The sequence below is a fragment of the Callithrix jacchus genome, chromosome 14 (assembly GCF_049354715.1).
Source record: "Callithrix jacchus isolate 240 chromosome 14, calJac240_pri, whole genome shotgun sequence".
Classification (NCBI taxonomy): Eukaryota; Metazoa; Chordata; class Mammalia; order Primates; family Cebidae; genus Callithrix; species Callithrix jacchus.
In genome coordinates this window covers 65,713,834-65,733,157 of record NC_133515.1, presented here as the reverse complement: position 1 = coordinate 65,733,157, position 19,324 = coordinate 65,713,834, and the positions used below count along the sequence as shown (strand labels likewise).

Here is a 19,324-nt window from a genome sequence, read left to right as displayed (position 1 = left end):
AACACAACAGTTTGTAAAATAGATAAAATGCTTTTCATATCTTACAGATGTAATTGCAGTTACTGGGTCCCCCAAATGTCATTCTGTGCATCTAAGTTTCATGGATCCCGGGCATACTTAGGTGGCTCATACTCTCCTATTTCTTGGCCATCCTGGTGAGTGGATAAACTGCTATAGGGCCTACTGGCATGAAAGATTAGAAGGTCTTTCATTAACAAGACAGAGTGCATTTAAAAACTTTCCCAAAAGTCAGAGAGAGTAACTCAAGCTCATTAAAAAACTTAATTGTTTTAAGAAAATGAGAAGTCATCTTATGCTCAGCATGGGCCCGAACAGGAGCTGCTTGGAATGGTTATGAGGGAATCACCCTATCTTCCTGATTGGGCTTCCTTCCTGATCGTTTTCTTTGGGCAACAAAAGCCTTGCCAGGCAATAACTAGCTTTATTGATGCATGAGTTATTCTGTCCTTTGGAACAGATGTTGTATCACAGGAGACCATCATTCAAACAGCAATTTTAAATAGTTGTATCATACCACAGAATCATAAATTATTGACATGACTCCACATTGTGATTCTGAAATGTAAAGACAAGAGGGAAAAAGAACCAGAGAGTGAAGTGGAGAAATGCCAAAGTTACCCGAATTAAAAAGGAGCACCCAATTATAAGAGACCACCAAATGAAAAAGCAAATGTTACTCTGTTGGATATTTTCCCCTTACTTACAGAGTCACACTTTCAAAACTCAGCCCCGCGAAAGAATTTCTTTCAACTGCGTGGATGTTTATGTTATCTTGAATGTCTCTAGAAGAAAGTACAGACAAACAGATATTTACATCAGCCCTACTCATGTAATCTTCCCATATTTAGTTTAACTGGCATAATGTGGTCTTTAGCTTAGGTAATGTATTAATGTAGTTAGTTGTTGTTTAGCTCAAAGTTTGGGGAAAAATTGTCTCTAATTTATATTCAGTATATTAATTCTTACAAATGGAATTGTAGATATTCAGTGTCCCCCTCCCCAACCCTTTTTTTTTTTGAGACCTGGTCTCTTGCTCTGTCACTTAGGCTGGAGTGCTGTGGTGCCATCACAACTCACTGTAGCCTCGACCTCCCAGGCTCAAGTGATCCTCCCACCTCAGCCTCTGGAATAGCTGGGACTACAGGTGTGCACCACCATGACCAGCTAAGTTTTGTATTTTTTGTAAAGTCAGGGTTTTACCCTGTCACTCAGGCTGGTCTCAAACACTTGTGCTTAAGCGATCCGCCTGCCTCAGCTTCTCAAAGTGCTGGATTGCAGCTGTTGGCCACTGTGTGTGACCCACTTTTTTCTTCTGAAGGTTTTCTTAAATAATTTTACCCTAATGTAACAAACCTTTCACCTCCTAACTTTTATGTTTGTCTTAATTGGGCCTTCTCCCCATCTCAAACTTCTTATAGATAGTTTCCTTCCCTCTGTTTTCCTTGGGTCTCAGAACAATTTTATTATTGATTTTTCTTTTCCTGAATGAAAGGATGGGAAGAGCCTCATTTTCTGTTTGTAGTACTCATTCCCCCATCAACCTTCCCACAGGTCTGATCTAACATGTAGAAGTAAATGTAGAAGTAAGGGCTATAGAAGTAATGTAGTAAACAGCTTGGAAAAATATGAGAAATTCTGAAAGATATTCAGTGTTTTTCTCTTTCTCTTTTCCAACCCTGCTTAGCTCCTTCCTCCCTCCTTAGCTCCTACACCCCTTCCCCATCTCTTCCTTTTGTGTCTGTCCATATTCTTACAATTTCACTGTCGGAAATAGTTGCCATTACATGCTACCTTTTGTCTTTCTTTTTTCAAAATACAAATACCTTGGGAAAAGGCAAACATAGCCTGTCATTAACTCTTTAATATGAATGTGTGTGTTAGATAGTTTCTTTATGCCCAGGGTAGCATAGAAATTCTGGAAAGAAGAGGAAAAGATGTTGGAATACAGAGGGTGTTGTGTATGTGTGTGTTGGGCAATAATTAAAGCACTAAATAGTGAAAAAATAAGCAACTTTTTGATTTTGCTATATGCTGGTTTTGTGAACAATGCTCTTATTGAGGGGTCTGTCAGTTTCCTCCAAACTAGTATTAATTGGCCTGCAGGTAAAATCAGGGACCTCACTCTGGCCTCCTTATTTTTGCTAACCCAGAGCAATGCATTTGGAGGATGTAGACTACACAATGCATATTAAAGGCCCACATGGCTGTTGGCCAAGACAGATACTGAGTAAAGAGCTGGTAGTTGCACAAGGAAGAACTTACAGTATAACCTTTTGGAGAGAATGAATCTTGTGAACATCTGGAAGGTGCTTAATACCTGTGTTGGATATTAACCTAGAGAGAAACAAAATGAGAATGAGTGAAAATGAGGCTGGCTGTTTAAACAGTTGTTAGAGCATGAATTTTCCAGGATCAAAATATCAATTTTGAACCATGAGAAAAACCTACCAGAAAAGCCCATGTATACCTGAATTATGCTCATGTTTTCTATTTTAAGGTTCATTCTACAGTCTTAAAAGCTGGTGATTCCTTAGAGAAAAGAAACTTAACAGTTCAGTCACAAAGGGATTAGGATGCCACAGTATACATTTAAAAAAAAATGAAGATTGATAAGTTAATCTGACCCTAAAGCAACTTCTAACTAGTAACAAAATTTTCTTAAATTATCCTGTGTTTCCAACCTCATCATATGTGTTGGAAAACTGTGCCTTCTTCGTTCCAAGTGATTCTCTTGGGATTAGAGTGTGAGATTTCATGCCCTATGACCCTAGAGTATGGATGTGACCTGAACTGGGCCAATCAGACTCTCTCCTGGGATGTGGTTGGAGGTTGGTTAGAGCTTCTGCTGTCATCACCCTTAAGAGATGATTATAAATTTCTACAGCTGAAAATCGCAGACCTACCCTGGATCCTTCCCAAGTTCTGGTTATATTGGCCTGACTTTCCCAGGAAGCAGAGCTTGAGATGGATAGCTGTGAGTATATATTTCATAGTAAAATTTCAGAGCAATCAGGACAGGGAGTGAAACAGGGAAGGAGGGAAGCTAAGCAATACGAGCACTACTGGTGACTAGTTCCTAATTCCAAGGACTTGATTTAGGATATTTAAAAAATGTTAATTGGAGTGGGGGATAGTAGGGAGGGAAGATTGTGTCCATTGACTCCTGTTTCCTATTGGTAAAAGCTGATTCCATGGTGTTAATTCCCCACTTATGGCTTGCACATTGTGAATACCCAGTGAGTTCCTGATGGGCATCTCTCACAGTGGTGCCCAAGAAGCCCCAGAGCAGGAAGGAAGAGGTGTACAAGGCTAGGCTGGGTGTTGTTCAGTTGCACTTGAATGAAGCTGGATGAAATTTGGGTGGAACTGGCTGCAATAATAATGGTGAGGGTTTTTCGAGGCACATAGAAATTATTGGACACATTGTTCTTTGTCATTTTCCTGACTCCTGTGAGTTACTTAAAATCCTACTATCTCGCTACTCCCATTTCCCTTTTCTATATGTGGCTTACGTAAGTTGGAGGTGGTGAGAGTTACATGCAATCTAAGGAAGCCTCATTGATATATTCATCATTGCAAAGGACCATATGTCCTTTTGAGGTTATGACTCAAGAAGATTTGGTGCCTTGTTCTCTGCTTCTGTATTTAGAGAGGAAGTGACTGTAGTCTCTAGGTTCTAGGTGATGGTTCTCAGAGTTTTTTTTTCCCTCCTCTTGGTTCCCTGATATCCACATCAAAGGTCTCTTGGGCAATTCTTTTAATTACTTCAACAGCCCTTGAGTTGATCTCCCTTTGCTTTTTATCCAGGAAAAGATGTTCTTTTTGAAGAATTAATTGTGTTGTTAATTCACTTAAAAATTATATACAGAAAAATAAACTCTTTTGAGTGTAGAGGTCTTTGAGGTAAAAGAAATACATATATAACCATGAGCACAGTACAGATAATGAACAGTGTCATCACTGTCTAAATTCACTCATGTTTTCCCTTTGTACTTCATCTCTTCATCTACTTCATATCCCTAGCAAGCACTGATCAGCTATCTGTTTCTATAATTTTGCCTTTTCCAAAATATTATGTCAATGGAACCATCTATGATCTTCCCCACTAGAGCTCAGAGATGCTCTTCACACCACACAGCCACTGCTAGGGCATGCTGGAGTGGTGGTCAGTGATTAAGGACTGTTTTTTCTATCTCTTCAGTGCCTCTTTCAGCAATATGAAGTTAAAACCAGGTACAGTGACTGCTCACCTAATTTTTGGTTCTCATAAAAGTGTTTTTTTTTCTGTGTAGATAGTTGTTAATTTGGGGTCTTTGCATGGGGGACAATTGGTGGAGCTTTCTATTCTATCATCTTGTTCTGTCTCTATCAGTGGAATGATCTAGAATGTTATTTTTGGGTCTGGCTTCTTTCACTTAGCCTAACTCCATATTTCTCTTGATTCATTCACAGCAAAGCTTCTAGAAGGAGTTGTCTGCACATGCTGTCTTTGTTTTCTCATATCCCATTGATCTTCAACCTGTTCCAATCTGTTTTCATCCCATAACTCTTTTTATTTATTTATTTATTTATTTATTTATTTATTTATTGAGATGGAGTTTTGCTCTTCTTCAGGCTGGAGTGCAATGGCGCAATCTCGGCTCACCGCAACCTCTGCCTCATGGGTTCAGGCAATTCTCCTGCCTTAGCCTCCTGAGTAGCTGGGATTACAGGCACACACCACCATGCCCAGCTAAATTTTTGCATTTTTAGTAGAGTCGGGGTTTCACAATGTTGACCAGGATGGTGTCGATCTCTTGACCTCGTGATCTGCCCGCCTTGGCCTCCCAAAGTGCTGGGATTACAGGCGTGAGCCACCGCGCTCGGCCCCCATCCCATAACTCTTAACTGATACTGTGATCATCATGCCAAAGTCTACAAACTCACTAACTACCAAACTCACTAACTACTACAAACACTTTAAACTGTAAACAGTCACCTTCTTAGACTTTTCTGGATTATTTAGTTTTTTTTTTTCCAAACTTTCTTTTCTGTTGGTTTCTGTCATTTTGCACTCTTTTGTTACTGCTCCTTCTCCTCTGTTACTGCTTCTTAGCATTCTTTGTTGATTCCTTTTCCCCTATTTGTACTCTGGGTCTTTTGCATCACTTCTCTATACTCTCACTACATAGATCTTGTTTCCTGTGATTTTAAGTAGTATCAATATTATTACTCCTCGATTCATACTTGCTCTCTGACCTCGCTAGCCTATTGCTAATTAAAGCTTATTTTGCGTAGCTTTCTGAATGTCTCACTGACGTAGCCAGCTAAACTTGTTCCCCCCATTATCATCTCCACCAAACTGCTTTTCCTCCATTATTCTCCATAGATAGAATTGCCATCCATCAATTGTAATTTGACAGTTAAAGCTGGCTTGGCTTCTTCTTTTTTAAGTTCTAATATATAGTCCATTTCAAAGTCTTCTTAGATTCCATTTCCAAAATATGTCTTGACTCTATGCAGTTTTGCCCATCTCCACTGAAACCATTCTAAAAAAAACCCTAGGAATTTCTGTAATATTATCCTCCTTTCTTTCCAAATTCATTCTCCATGCAGCACTCTGGGAATTCTTTTCAAAAATGTAAATCAGATTGCTTTACTCCTTTGCTGTTAAGGCTTTGGTTCATTCCCATAACAGTAAAATTGACACGCCTTACTGCCTCCTTTTGAACCTTTATCTTGTGCTATTTCGCCAGTGCACTTTATCCCCAGTGGCTTTCTCTCAGTTCCTCAGATATATTAATTTATTTTGTTTCTCCAGATATTTGCATGTACTTTCTCTAGAAGGCTAACCATCCACTCTTACCTGGCCAACTTCATCTCACCCTTCAGAGTTTATTTACACATGTCACTTTTTCAGAAAGGAGCTCCCTATATGCCAATCTCAATTAGGGCCCCTGATTTATTCTCAGTATAACTGCGTCCTTTTTAGCACTCCTCAAAACTCTGAGCCATATATTGTTTTGTGTTATTTATCCAACATCTGCCTCTTCAACCAGAATATGACTCATATGAGGCAGGATTCATGTTTTTCCTGAAAACTCAGTACAGTAGTTGACACATATAATGGGCTCAGTGTTTACCAAGCTCTTTATTCCAGGTAATATGCTATGTGCTATCAAGAGATGAGTTCACAAGGAATTATTCACTGCCATGTTTATTACACCTTATTCATTTGACATTATATGGGTAGCAGTTTCCCCATCTCTCTTAGTAAATGAGTAAGTTTTATATAATTGAAGGAATGAAGAATTCATGATTGCACAATAAGAAAGTTACAAATGCGAGAGGACTCAAGATGGCGCTGTGAAAACAACCCAGGATTGAAGCTCTCGCTGGATGTGCGGAGAGGGTGAGTCGGGGGCGCATTTCCAGACGGATCTTAGTTGCCCACAGAACGGGGAAATTCCCAGGTATAAAAGAGACACGGGACACCAGGCAGAAGTTTTGGCTGGTGTAGCCGGCAGCCGGTGTGGCTGCGGCCCGCGCCGGAGCACAGAGGCACTCCACAGCGCTCCATACAAAAGCGCACTATTATGGGTGCCCTGTTCAACTGGCAAACTGAGACCTGAGAGGGCTGAACTTGAGACTGAACGGGACTTGGACAGTGAGCCAGCCCAGGAAATCCCAGGGACACAGCATTTGGGGTAGCGCAGTGTGACAAACAAAACGGGCATTCCAAACGCTCCTGGTGAGGAGGTTCCCTTAAAGCGCAGCTCCGTGGGGGAGGGGCGTCCGCCATTACTGAGGCAATCAGCCCCTACTGATGTACACGCCCATTGCTGACGCAGCCTGCCGTTGCCGAGGCAACCCGGTACAACAGAGAGACTCCGCCACAGGGCATAGCCCGTGGCAGCAGGGTGGAGACCGCAGCAGAAGGGTAGAGCCTGCAGCAACAGGGCGAACCTCACAACAGCAGGGTGGAGGCTTGGCAGGCAAATAGTGACTAGACTGCTTCCTAGCTGGGCAGGACAGCACAGTGGACACTCAAAAATAAAGCCCCAACCCCTTCAGAAAGAGCAGCTGGGAAAAAAAGGGTTTTTTAATGAGTTCTGTTGCAGCAGAATTAAACATAGCAGCCTAACAGCCCTGAATGAACAATAGAGCTCACAGCTCAGCAATTGAGCTCCTATAAAGTACAGACTGTCTCCTCAAGCAGCTCCCTGACCCCTCTATATCCAAAAGACTGACATTTGGCAGGCATCATTCTAGGACAAAGATAGCAGAAAAAGAAACTGGTAGCACCCCTCACTGTTCTGCAGCTGCTATAGGTGCACCCCAGACAAGCAGGGCCTGGAGTGGACCTCAGCAGTCGTACAGCGAAGGGGCTAGACTGGTAGAAGGAAAACCAAGTAACAGAAATACTTCATCATCAACAATCTGGGTGTCCATTCAGAGACCCAATAGAAAAGTCAGCAACTACACAGATGACAGGTGGATAAATCCACAAAGATGGGAAGAAACCAGCGCAAAAAGGAGAAAAACACCCAAAACCAGAACACCTCACCTCCTAGAAAGGACCAGAACTCCTCACCAGCAAGGGAACAAAAGCTGGACGGTGAATGACTGTGACGAAATGACGGAATTAGACTTTAGAAGGTGGATAATGAGAAACTTTTGTGAGCTAAAAGAACATGTTTTAAATCAATGCAAAGAAACTAAGAACCTTGAAAAAAGATACAAAAAAGATTCAAGGAAATGATAACAAGAATGGATAACTTAGAGAGGAATATGAATGAATTAAAGGAGCTGAAAAACACAATACAAGAACTTAATGAAGCATGCACAAGTTTCAATAGCCGGATTGACCAAGCAGAAGAAAGAATATCAGAAGTCGAAGATCAACTCAATGAAATAAAATGAGAAACCAAGATCAGAGAAAAAAGCACAAAAAGGAATGAACAAAGTCTCCAAAAAATGTGGGACTATGTGAAGAGACCTAACCTACGTTTGATAGGTGTACCAGAATGTGACGAAGAGAATGAATCCAAGCTGGAAAATACTCTTCAGGACATTATCCAGGAAAAATTCCCCCACCTAGCAAGACAGGCCAACGCTCAATTACAGGAAATACAGAGAACACCACAAAGATATTCCACAAGAAAAGCAACCCCAAGGCACATAATCGTCAGATTCAACAAGGTTGAAATAAAGGAGAAAATACTAAGGGCAGCCAGAGAGAAAGGTCGGGTCACCCACAAAGGGAAGCCCATCAGACTCACAGCAGATCTCTCGGCAGAAACTCTACAAGCCAGAAGAGAGTGGGGGCCAATATTCAACATCCTTAAAGAAAAGAATTTTCAACCCAGAATTTCATATCCAGCCAAACTGAGCTTCAGAAGTGAAGGAAAAATAAAATTCATTGCGAACAAGCAAGTACTCAGAGATTTTTGTCACCACCAAGCCTGCTTTACAAGAGCTCCTGAAAGAGGCACTACACATAGAAAGGAATAACCAGTACCAACCATTCCAAAATCACACTAAATGCTAAAGAGCATCAACATAATGAAGAATCTACAACAACTAATGGGCAAAACAGCCAGCTAGCATCAAAATGGCAGTATCAAATTCACACATAACAATATTAACCCTAAATGTAAATGGACTAAATGCACAAATCAAAAGACACAGACTGGCAAATTTGATAAAAATCCAAAACCTATCAGTGTGCTGTATCCAGGAAACCCATCTCATATGCAAGGATACACAAAGGCTCAAAATAAAGGGATGGAGGAAGATATACCAAGCAAATGGAGAGCAAAAAAAAAAAAAAGCAGGAGTTGCAATTCTTGTCTCTGATAAAATAGACTTTAAAGCAACAAAGATCAAAAGAGACAAAGAAGGCCATTACATAATGGTAAAAGGATCGATACAACAAGAAGAGCTAACGATCCTAAACATATATGGACCCAATGCAGGAGCACCCAGATACATAAGGCAAGTTCTTAATGACTTACAAAGAGACTTAGACTCCCACACAATAATAGTGGGAGACTTTAACACTCCACTGTCAATATTAGACAGATCAACCAGACGGAAAATCAATAAGGATATCCAGGGTTTGAACTCAGACCTGGAGCAAGCAAACCTGATAGACATTTACAGAACTCTCCACCCCAAATCCACAGAATATACATTCTTCTCAACACCACATCACACCTACTCTAAAATTGACCACATAATTGGAAGTAAAGCACTGCTCAGCAAATGCAAAACAACTGAAATCATAACAAACAGCCTCTCAGACCATAGTGCAATCAAGTTAGAACTCAGAATTCAGAAACCAACCCAGAACCGCACAGCTTCATGGAAACTGAACAACTGGCTCTTGAATGTTGACTGGATAAACAACGAAATGAAGGCAGAAATAAAGAAGTTCTTCGAAACCAATGAGAACGAAGACACAACATGCCAGAATCTCTGGGACACATTTAAAGCAGTCTCTAGAGGAAAGTATATAGCAATAAGTGCCCATATGAGAAGAGTGGAGAGATCCAAAATTGACACCCTATCATCAAAAGTGAAAGAGCTAGAGGAGCAAGATCAAAAAAACTCAAAACCTAGCAGAAGACAAGAACTAACTAAGATCAGAGCTGAACTGAAGGAGATTGAGACACGAAAAACCCTCCAAAAAATCAATAAATCTAATAGCTGGTTTTTTGAAAAGATCAACAAAATAGACAGACCACTATCCAGATTGATTAAAAATAAAAGAGAGAACAACCAAATAGATGCAATAAAAAATGATAAAGGAGAAATCACCACAGATTCCACAGAAATTCAAACCACCATCAGAGAATATTACAAACAACTCTATGCGCATAAACTAGTAAACCTGGAAGAAATGGATAAATTCCTGGACTCCTGTGTCCTCCCAAGCCTAAACCAGGAGGAAGCTGAAACTATGAATAGACCAATAACAAGGGCAGAAGGGTAGCAATTAAGAGCCTACCACATAAAGAAAGCCCAGGTCCAGATGGGTTTACAGCCGAATTCTACCAGACACACAAAGAGGAGCTGGTACCATTTCTTCTGAAACTATTCCAAATAATCCAAAAAGAAGGAATCCTTCCCTAATCATTCTATGAGACCAATATCATCCTGATACCAAAACCCGGCAGAGACCCAACAAGAAAAGAAAACTTCAGGCCAATATCCATGATGAACATAGATGCAAAAATCTTCAATAAAATATTGGCAAGCCAATTGCAACAGCAAATCAAAAAACTTATTCATCATGATCAAGTAGGATTCATCCCGGGGATGCAAGGCTGGTTCAACATACGCAAGTCTATAAATGTAATTCACCACATAAACAGAACCAAAAACAAAAACCACATGATTATCTCAATTGATGCAGAGAAGGCATTTGACAAAATTCAACAGCCCTTTATGCTAAAAACCTTCAATAAACTTGGTATCGATGGAAAATATCTCAAAGTAATAAAAGCTATTTATGACAAACCAACAGCCAGTATCATAATTAATGGGCAAAAACTGGAAGCATTCCCTTTGAAATCCGGCACTAGACAAGGATGCCCTCTGTCACCACTCTTATTCAAGATAGTACTGGAAGTTCTAGCCAGAGCAATCAGGCAAGAAAAAGAAATAAAGGGCATTCAAATAGGAAAGGTGGAAGCCAAATTGTCTCTATTTGCAGACGACATGATAGTATACCTAGAAGACCCCATCGCCTCAGCCCAAAAACTCCTGAAACTGATAAGCAACTTCAGCAAAGTCTCAGGATATAAAATCAATGTGCAAAAATCACAAGCATTCCTATACACCAATATCAGACTGAAAGAGAGCCAAATCAAGAACAAACTGCCATTCACAATTGCTACAAAAAGAATAAAATACCTTGGAATACAACTCACAAGGAACATAAGGGACCTCTTCAAGGAAAACTACAAACCACTGCTCAATGAAATCAGAGAGGACACAAACGGATGGAGAAACATTCCATGTTCATGATTAGGAAGAATTAATATCGTAAAAATGGCTATACTGCCCAAAGTAATTTACAGAATCAATGCTATACCCGTCAAGCTACCATTGACTTTCTTCACAGAACTGGAAAAAACCACCATGAACTTCATATGGAACCAAAAGAGAGCCCGCATAGCCAAGTCAATTCTAAGCAAAAAGAACACAGCGGGGGGCATCACACTACCGGATTTCAAACTATACTACAAGGCTACAGTAATCAAAACAGCATGGTACTGGTACCAAAACAGAGATATAGACCAATGGAACAGAACAGAGGCATCAGAGGCAACACAACATATCTACAACCATATAATCTTTGATAAACCCGACAAAAACAAGCAATGGGGAAAGGATTCCCTGTTCAACAAATGGTGCTGGGAAAACTGGCTAGCCATGTGCAGAAAGCAGAAACTGGACCCCTTCCTGACCCCTTACACCAAAATTAACTCCAGATGGATTAAAGACTTAACCATAAGACCTGGCACCATAAAAACCCTAGAAGGAAATCTAGGCAAAACCATCCAGGACATAGGAGTAGGCAAGGACTTCATGAACAAAACACCAAAAGCATTGGCAACAAAAGCCAAAATAGACAAATGGGACCTAATCAAACTCCACAGCTTCTGCACGGCAAAAGAAACAGTCTCTAGAGTGAATCAGCAACCAACAGAATGGGAAAAAATTTTTGCAGTTTACCCATCTGACAAAGGGCTGATATCCAGAATTTACAAAGAACTCAAACAGATTTACAGGAAAAAAAACAATCCCATTCAAAATTGGGCAAAGTATATGAACAGACACTTTATGAAAGAAGACATATATGAGGCCAACAATCATATGAAAAAATGCTCATCGTCACTGGTCATTAGAGAGATGCAAATCAAAACCACATTGAGATACCATCTCACGCCAGTTAGAATGGCGATCATTAAAAAATCTGGAGACAACAGATGCTGGAGAGGATGTGGAGAAAAAGGAACACTTTTAGACTGTTGGTGGGAGTGTAAATTAGTTCAACCATTGTAGAAGACAGTGTGGCGATTCCTCAAGGCCTTAGAAATAGAAATTCCATTTGACCCAGCAATCCCATTACTGGGTATATATCTAAAGGACTATAAATCATTCTAGTATAAGGACACATGCACAGGAATGTTCATTGCAGCACTGTTTACAATAGCAAAGACCTGGAATCAACCCAAATGCCCATTGATAATAGACTGGATTGGAAAAATGTGGCACATATACACCATGGAATATTATGCAGCAATCAGAAATGATGAGTTCGTGTTGTTTGTAGGGACTTGGATGAAGCTGGAGAACATCATTCTCAGCAAACTGACACAAGAACAGAAAATGAAACACCGCATATTCTCACTCATAGGCGGGTGATGAAAAATGAGAACACATGGACACAGAGAGGGGAGTACTAAACACTGGGGTCTAGTGGGTGGAAAAGGGGAGGGCCAGTGGGAGGGGGAGGTGGGTAGGGATAGCCTGGGGAGAAATGCCAAATGTGGGTGAAGGGGAGAAAGCAAACAAAACACACTGCCATGTGTGTAGCTATGCAACTGTATTGCATGCTCTGCACATGTACCCCAAAACCTAAAATGCAATAAAAAAAAAAAAAAGAAAGTTACAAATGCATCATTTAACATCAACAGCATGAGCTTCCATAGCCCCTGTACTTATGGAATATCTATAGATATCTGTAGATGCACATTGAGATTTTTGGTCTTTATAGAAAGAAAACAGAGTGCAAAAAATGGCTAAATTTATTGCAAAAAATGGCTAAAATTATTCCAGTAGTGCTGAGTTTAAGGTACTTAAAAAGATCTAGTGACCATCTAGTGAGATGGATTATTGGTGATAATTCTGTAGCTGAGACTCTCTAAAACCCCAAGATAATACAGGAAATGGAGTTCGGATGAACACTTAGTTTTCAATTCATTTTTCCCCTCTGATCAATAAATTCATGTCTGATGGAGGCTGGAAGTGGGTAATCAGCTAGGAACTGTATGTCTCAATGGGTTTGCTTTTGTCAAATGACTGTTTGCTGCAAAATTATTTTGATTCACTCAACCATGGTTTATCTTCAAAAAACAGTTAAAGGCCTGAGGGTAAAATGTCAGTGAATTTAAGTTCTGCAAATGGGTCTTTTAGAGAAAGGTAACTGACTCGGAGTTTTCCCTGTCTGCAGCCAGTTTTACATTCTAAGCTGGTGTTAGCACTCTTTAATGGCTGATTGTCCTTAATCTTTAGGTTGTAATAATGAAAGTGAGCCTCTCTTCCATCAGGATGAACTTGCTGGGGTCCTATAATTGCTGGGAACCGTTCTCACCTATTCCGCACAGGATAATGTGCTTGCTTTTCACAAACAGGTGACCCTGTGGCACTGAGTCTCCTTGTCCTAAACATCATTAGTGCTTTTATTAATCTTCAGTAGTGTTTATGGGCTCTTATTTTTTCTTAAGTTAACAGGGTCTGTGTTTGCTTGTGTTGCACTGGACTATGTGCCATCCTTCCAATAAAACCTCTGTTTTATACAAGGAGGAAGCCAGAGACAGTGTGCTGGTTTCAGGCAGTTTGTGAGTGAATTAAGACTAGCACAGATGAAACACTTAGAATGGTCTAGTGGCAAACTGTATGCTACTGATTGTGAATGCCTTAGGAGTTCAGAGAAGGGGCTAGAGGAACAATATGGGCTGGAGGAAAAATGTGAGGTATCTTAGAAAGTATAGAGCCTTCTGGCCTAAACTAAGAGTAGCAAGTGTGCATATTTGGACCACATGAGGTGGACGAAAGGATGGGAAGCAGAGAAAAATAAAACTAAAATCAGGGAGGAGGTAGAATTTCAGAAACTTAAAGCTAGATAAAGAAGTGTGGTAAAGAAAGCATGGGCTTGAAGGGCAAACATTAGAAGCCACTTTTTGGGGCTGCAAGGGGAAGCAAGAAGACGCGAAGGTTCCCTGAGCAGAGGTGGCCCATGTTTTTGCCAGCCCGTCACCTCAGGACTTCACAGTAGTAATGAGACCAAATTGATGGTGGTTGAGAACCAGCTGTGGAGGTAAACTCCTAACCCACTGGAGTAAGAACAGTAAAGCAGGAGAAAGGACAAGACATCCCTTCTTATTACACATGACAACCAAGTACATATATATATTTTTTAACCTCTATTCCATACCAAATCTACCATGGCATGGAATGATCAATTCTGAGACAGTGTGAATCAGCTCTCTCTTAGTCTAGGACTTAAGGCAGCCACAGAGTTCATGCTATGGCTTGAGTAGATCTTTGAGATGCTTTAGGCAAATTTGATTAAAGGAGAGGATGCTGCCAGTTGTGTGTCCAGTTTATCATTTTTGCCAAAGCACATTTCCTAGTAACCAAGGCTGAGGGTTTGGAGTTGAACTCTTCTCTACCTACTAATTGGTTTCCTATAATATAGGATTCGTTTGCTTTTAAGCCTTTTGATTCTTTTATTCTTTTACATTTTTAATTACATTTTTAAAGTCTCTTGCGTAACACTGAAGTTGACTCCTTCCTCCTGACCATTCTGAGAGAAGTCAGGGCAATGATGGATAGGAATAGGAAGAATGGGCTGATCTTAATTATATACAGTTGATTCTTCTTATTCATAGCAGTATGTTTTAAAAGTCACCTCAGACATGGAATTAGTGAATCACTGGCCCCAGGGGAAATTCAGGATTAGATTCCTTTGAGCCTTTGGTTGAAACATATTTGTCATGGTTTGATCAATATATAACCTTGTTTTATATGTGTTTCTGTTTAAAGATACCTTATTTAATACTTATTAATGATTCATGAACACGGAACTCATGTTCTGGGGTACTATAACTCATGTCTGAAGGAAACTTATCTAACACATATATATTTGGCATGTCACGGCCTTCTTGAAGTTAGGAACCTAGATGGCACTTCAGCACTGCACATGGAGGCCTTTTAAATAGTGACATCACCAAGAAAAAGCACAAACAAGGGGAGATAAGGCACTAGATAGACCATGCAAAGGGCACTCGCTTTTCAGCATGACAGCTGAAACAAGGTGTTCGCATGCAGGCTTATTCAACCTCAGTTGGGAACCTATGGCAAGACACTCAAATTTTTGTCTTCCTGCACAAGCACATGTCCAAGAATAATGCAAAAGTGTTTCAGGTATTGATTTTGGGTTGCAAAAACATTTTAACAAGTGGATTAAATAGCAAATACAGAATCTGCAAATAATGAGGATCATGGTATATGAAAAGACTCCTTTATGAGGTTTGCTAATATTGATATTTCTACTAATTACAGATCCTTTTTAACTGGGAATTTGCGTATCTATATACAACATGGTGAAAGATGCTAACATATGCTTTCTGAATCATCAAATAAACATTCGTTAGGTATAGTATCACAGAATCTTGGAGTTATATGGCAGAGCATGTAAGAAGGTGTATTGAAAAGGTCTTCAACTTAAGGTTTAGAGACCCTGGCTTCCAGTGTTGTCCCTCTAACTACTGGATAATACCAAACAGTTCACTTACCTTTTCAGAGTCTCAGTTTCTCTCTGTAAAATGATTTTGTGTAAGAAATTATGTTAGAGAGTAGGAGAGCCTGGTTTCTCGCCTTTTCTCAATTTCAAAACTAGAACTATTTAACTCTCATATTTAACTAGGACTCTTTGTCTCCATCTCCATGGAAACCAGACTCCCTAGTAATCAGGGGAAATTGAAGGAGTTCCAGGGTAGCATTTCCTAGAGGTCAGTCCTATCAGCCAGGCTGCAGATTCTCTTTGGACCTAGCTTCCTAGATTAGCAATCAGCCTCTGTTTTTGAGCAGGGCATAGCTTCTAAGGTAATAGTCTGGTGCCAGATGGTCTGGTTTCAAGTCCTAGCTTTATCATTTTTTAAGATGTGTAGCCTTAGGGGTTAGTTGAAGTCTCCAGGGCTCTCAGATCTCTTACCTTTTACACAGGGAAATAAGATTTACCTTTTAGGAAAAATTAGCCCCACATCCAGGCACTATTACTGCTGTGGTCATGTTCCAGCCTTATATTCCAGTTGCTGTATCTGAGATTCTGATTTCCTCGATCCACTAGGACCTGGGTCATGTCTTACATCTCCCTAGTTCTCTTGGGTGCCAAAATACTGTTTCCTTGTCTGAGTCCCTGTGCGACCTAGAGGACACCTGAGTAGCCTGATGGTATGGCTGGTGGAAGCCACAGTGGAGTTTCCCAGATTCCTCCTGCCTCTTTCTCTAATTGCATTCTGCTTCCTTCTGATAAACCTGCCTGGATCAACCTTTCTATGTGTCTGACTCTGTTTAGCCTCTGGCTCCTGGCTTTTCTGATCAGGATCATACTATCACTTAGAGGTTTGTTGAAGTCAATTACTACCCAGAGTTGATAAACTAAAGATGACTTGCACATTTTTCTACAAAAAGACAAGTGATCCAAATTTGTTGAGTTTTTCTAAGACAAGTGGCTGTCAGAAATAATGGTACTAAGCAGATATTTTCTCATTAGACACATTTGATTTGTCTTTTTAAGGGAAAGGTAATATATTAATAATGGGGAGGAAAGCAACAGTTTTGGAAAAAAATCTGTGCTTTGGAAAAAAATCTGTTCTATGGAAAAAGCACTGGGAAAAATGTATGGAAATTGCTAATTTATTGCAGAAAGTGATGTATTTCCTCATGTATGAAGACTCACGGTACGTATTTTAAACATAAGGAAATGCAATTTTCCAACCAGTTTACGTTTTTCATGGAGTTTTGAATGCTTTCGTTAAAAATATAAAACATTCAACATTTTCCAGGTAGTTTCCAGGTACTAGTAAAATTCAACTGGTCTATTTTTTCCCCTAACGTCAGCCAGAACATCTGATTGATGTTAGGGAAAAAATATACTAGCTGAGTTTTATAAACGTATTTGCATAGAAGGATATAAACACTAAGTATGATGACTCAGCGAGTATATGTATGGAGCGGTTCTTCCACTGGATCTACCTATTTTAGTGAAGGTTTGTTCTCATCTTTGACAGCCATTAAAACCTAATATTACAATGACCTCTTAGTTAAACTAAGGATCAAAAAAATAAGCACATCCCATGAAATTTCTTTGTCTAAAATACTGTTATTAGTGAGAGCAAAACAGGTTTTTGTGCTATGCAAACTGGTATATAATAGGAAAATGTGGAAGCGTGTTATTCATCTCAATTTCATTCTTTAAAATAGTATTTTTGCATATGTGTGTAATGCACACAGGACTGCAGTCATCTGTATATCTACTTTATCAATAAAATTATTTGGGGACTTATGCTTTATTTGTTTATTTGTGTGTGTGTGTGTGTGTGTTTGCTCACTGATGGGGTGAGGAATCCAGATCGTACTGTCCAATGTATAGGATACTTGGTTTGGGAAGAGAAGCTTGTAATCCTGAAGAGCTGCCAGGTGGAAATGGTAATAGATATGTGCTGCTCTGTTCTGGAAAGTAGATATAGGATTTATAATAATAATGGTCAACATTTATTGAACACTTCCTATGCACCAGGTACCGCACCAAGCACTTACCATCGATTATTTTATGTATTCCTCTTCACTACCTTAAGAGATAGGTAGCACTACCAGCCTCATATTAGAGTTGAGGATGCTTAGGTGAGAGAAGTCCAGTAGCTTTCTCAAAGCCATGTAAGAAGAGGCAGAGCTAGAGGTTGAATTTAGATTTTTCTTAATCTAAAGCATGGGTGGTTATTGTCTTAACTTAAAGACAGATTCTAATGCATTATGGCAGTTGTCCAACAAGAAATGGATTGTTTTGCTAAGCATGTGGTTCCCACCTCTGCAACCATAGAGTTACTATGTCCAAGTAACTGTATGGAAGGCTTTATTCCCAAGGAGGACCTTGGACTCTGTGACCACTAAGATGCCTTTCAGCATAGAAACCGAGTATTTCTCTAGAAACAATATTTCCAGAAGATACAAACACTTTGTTTATGAATGAAATGCTACAATAGTCAAATAAGTTTGGGGAATGCTGGGTTAATAAAGTTAAGCAGCTTCCTTGCTGCAGGATTCTCAGAGCCTTTACCATGGTAAATAGATATGTGCTATAAATATGAGGAGAAGGAAATATTTACTCACTATTAATTTTTAGGAGAAGGAAATACTATGCTGGCTTTCCCCAGACATGCTGACTTTGGACTCCCACTTCATTGTATAGTATATCCCAAGTTTGGTGTTTCCTAGTTCAACCTTGGAAGCTCTGCTAAAAGCTAAAGCATTTATGCCAACTTCTTTTACTGTAGACTCATTCTTTAAAGATGCTATTACTATTAGGACATTCTCTTAGGTAGAATATTCCATCAGTCAGCACACTCCATTCTTCTACCATGATGTACATCAGAAAGTTCACAATATACAATATCAGAACCGTATTGGTGAAAGGGCAGACTATGTCCAGTGAACTTTGGTTTACTTTCTACCAGCAAGTTTGCATATTTTAGGATGGACCTCTTAGGTTACAACTGGGAGAGGTAAAGCAAGGGACTCTGTATAAGTACACTAGGCTTGTAAATGATGCCAGTCACAAGGTCAGATTCCTACCCCTAGTCCAACAATCAACTTCTACATGTGACCAGATGAGGGTAAAAAGAATCATGTAAAGTAAGTCAAAAGGGAACTAAACCGAGGAGAAATCTTTGACAAAATAGGTCTGACTTGCATGTAGAAAAATAAATAAATGAAGTTTGTGATGGGCTGTCACTGTTGATGTTGTTTGTACTTTTAACTGGGAGCAAGCTATAGGATATCTCTGTGGCTAAGGCAGAGCTCAGTGTAGCCGATGTCATAATTGGAGTTTTCCCTGAGAAACAAAGGTAGAAAAAATGTCAAATTCCAGGTTTCCGGAAACCAGTTACACAATCCTTAACCTCTCATGCACACTGGGCATGAAAACAGTGTGGAGAGTTGAATTTGGGGAGAGACTTTGTGAGCAGGGTTTCTGGAGAAAGCTGTGGATTTTCCCCTTCCTATCCCTGTACCAGCACTGCTTGCTGCTTCACTTAGGTTGAAAGAGGGACTTTAAAAAGACCATGTAGAAAGTATCATAACTGCCCGCTCCAGCTTGGGGAACACAGTGACCAGGGTCTGAATTTGGGCTGAGTGAGCAGCTGGCTAAAGTGGCAATAGACCAGAACACTGCTAACTGAAAAGAAACTGCGCTCCTAGGAACTGGTTACACAGTGACCTAAGAAAAAAAGACTCAAAAATAAACTTG

The 19,324-nt window shown here is 39.9% G+C and overlaps 1 protein-coding gene across 1 annotated transcript in view; it reads right to left on the bottom strand.

The window, feature by feature from the left end:
* Positions 1–19,324, bottom strand: part of FSHR (follicle stimulating hormone receptor) — a gene marked incomplete at its 3' end in the record, with an annotated part of 200,671 nt that overhangs the window by 23,419 nt on the left and 157,928 nt on the right. The window contains 2 exon segments of the mRNA NM_001243140.1: positions 726–803; positions 2,284–2,355. Coding sequence (NP_001230069.1) covers positions 726–803; positions 2,284–2,355 — 150 coding nt within the window.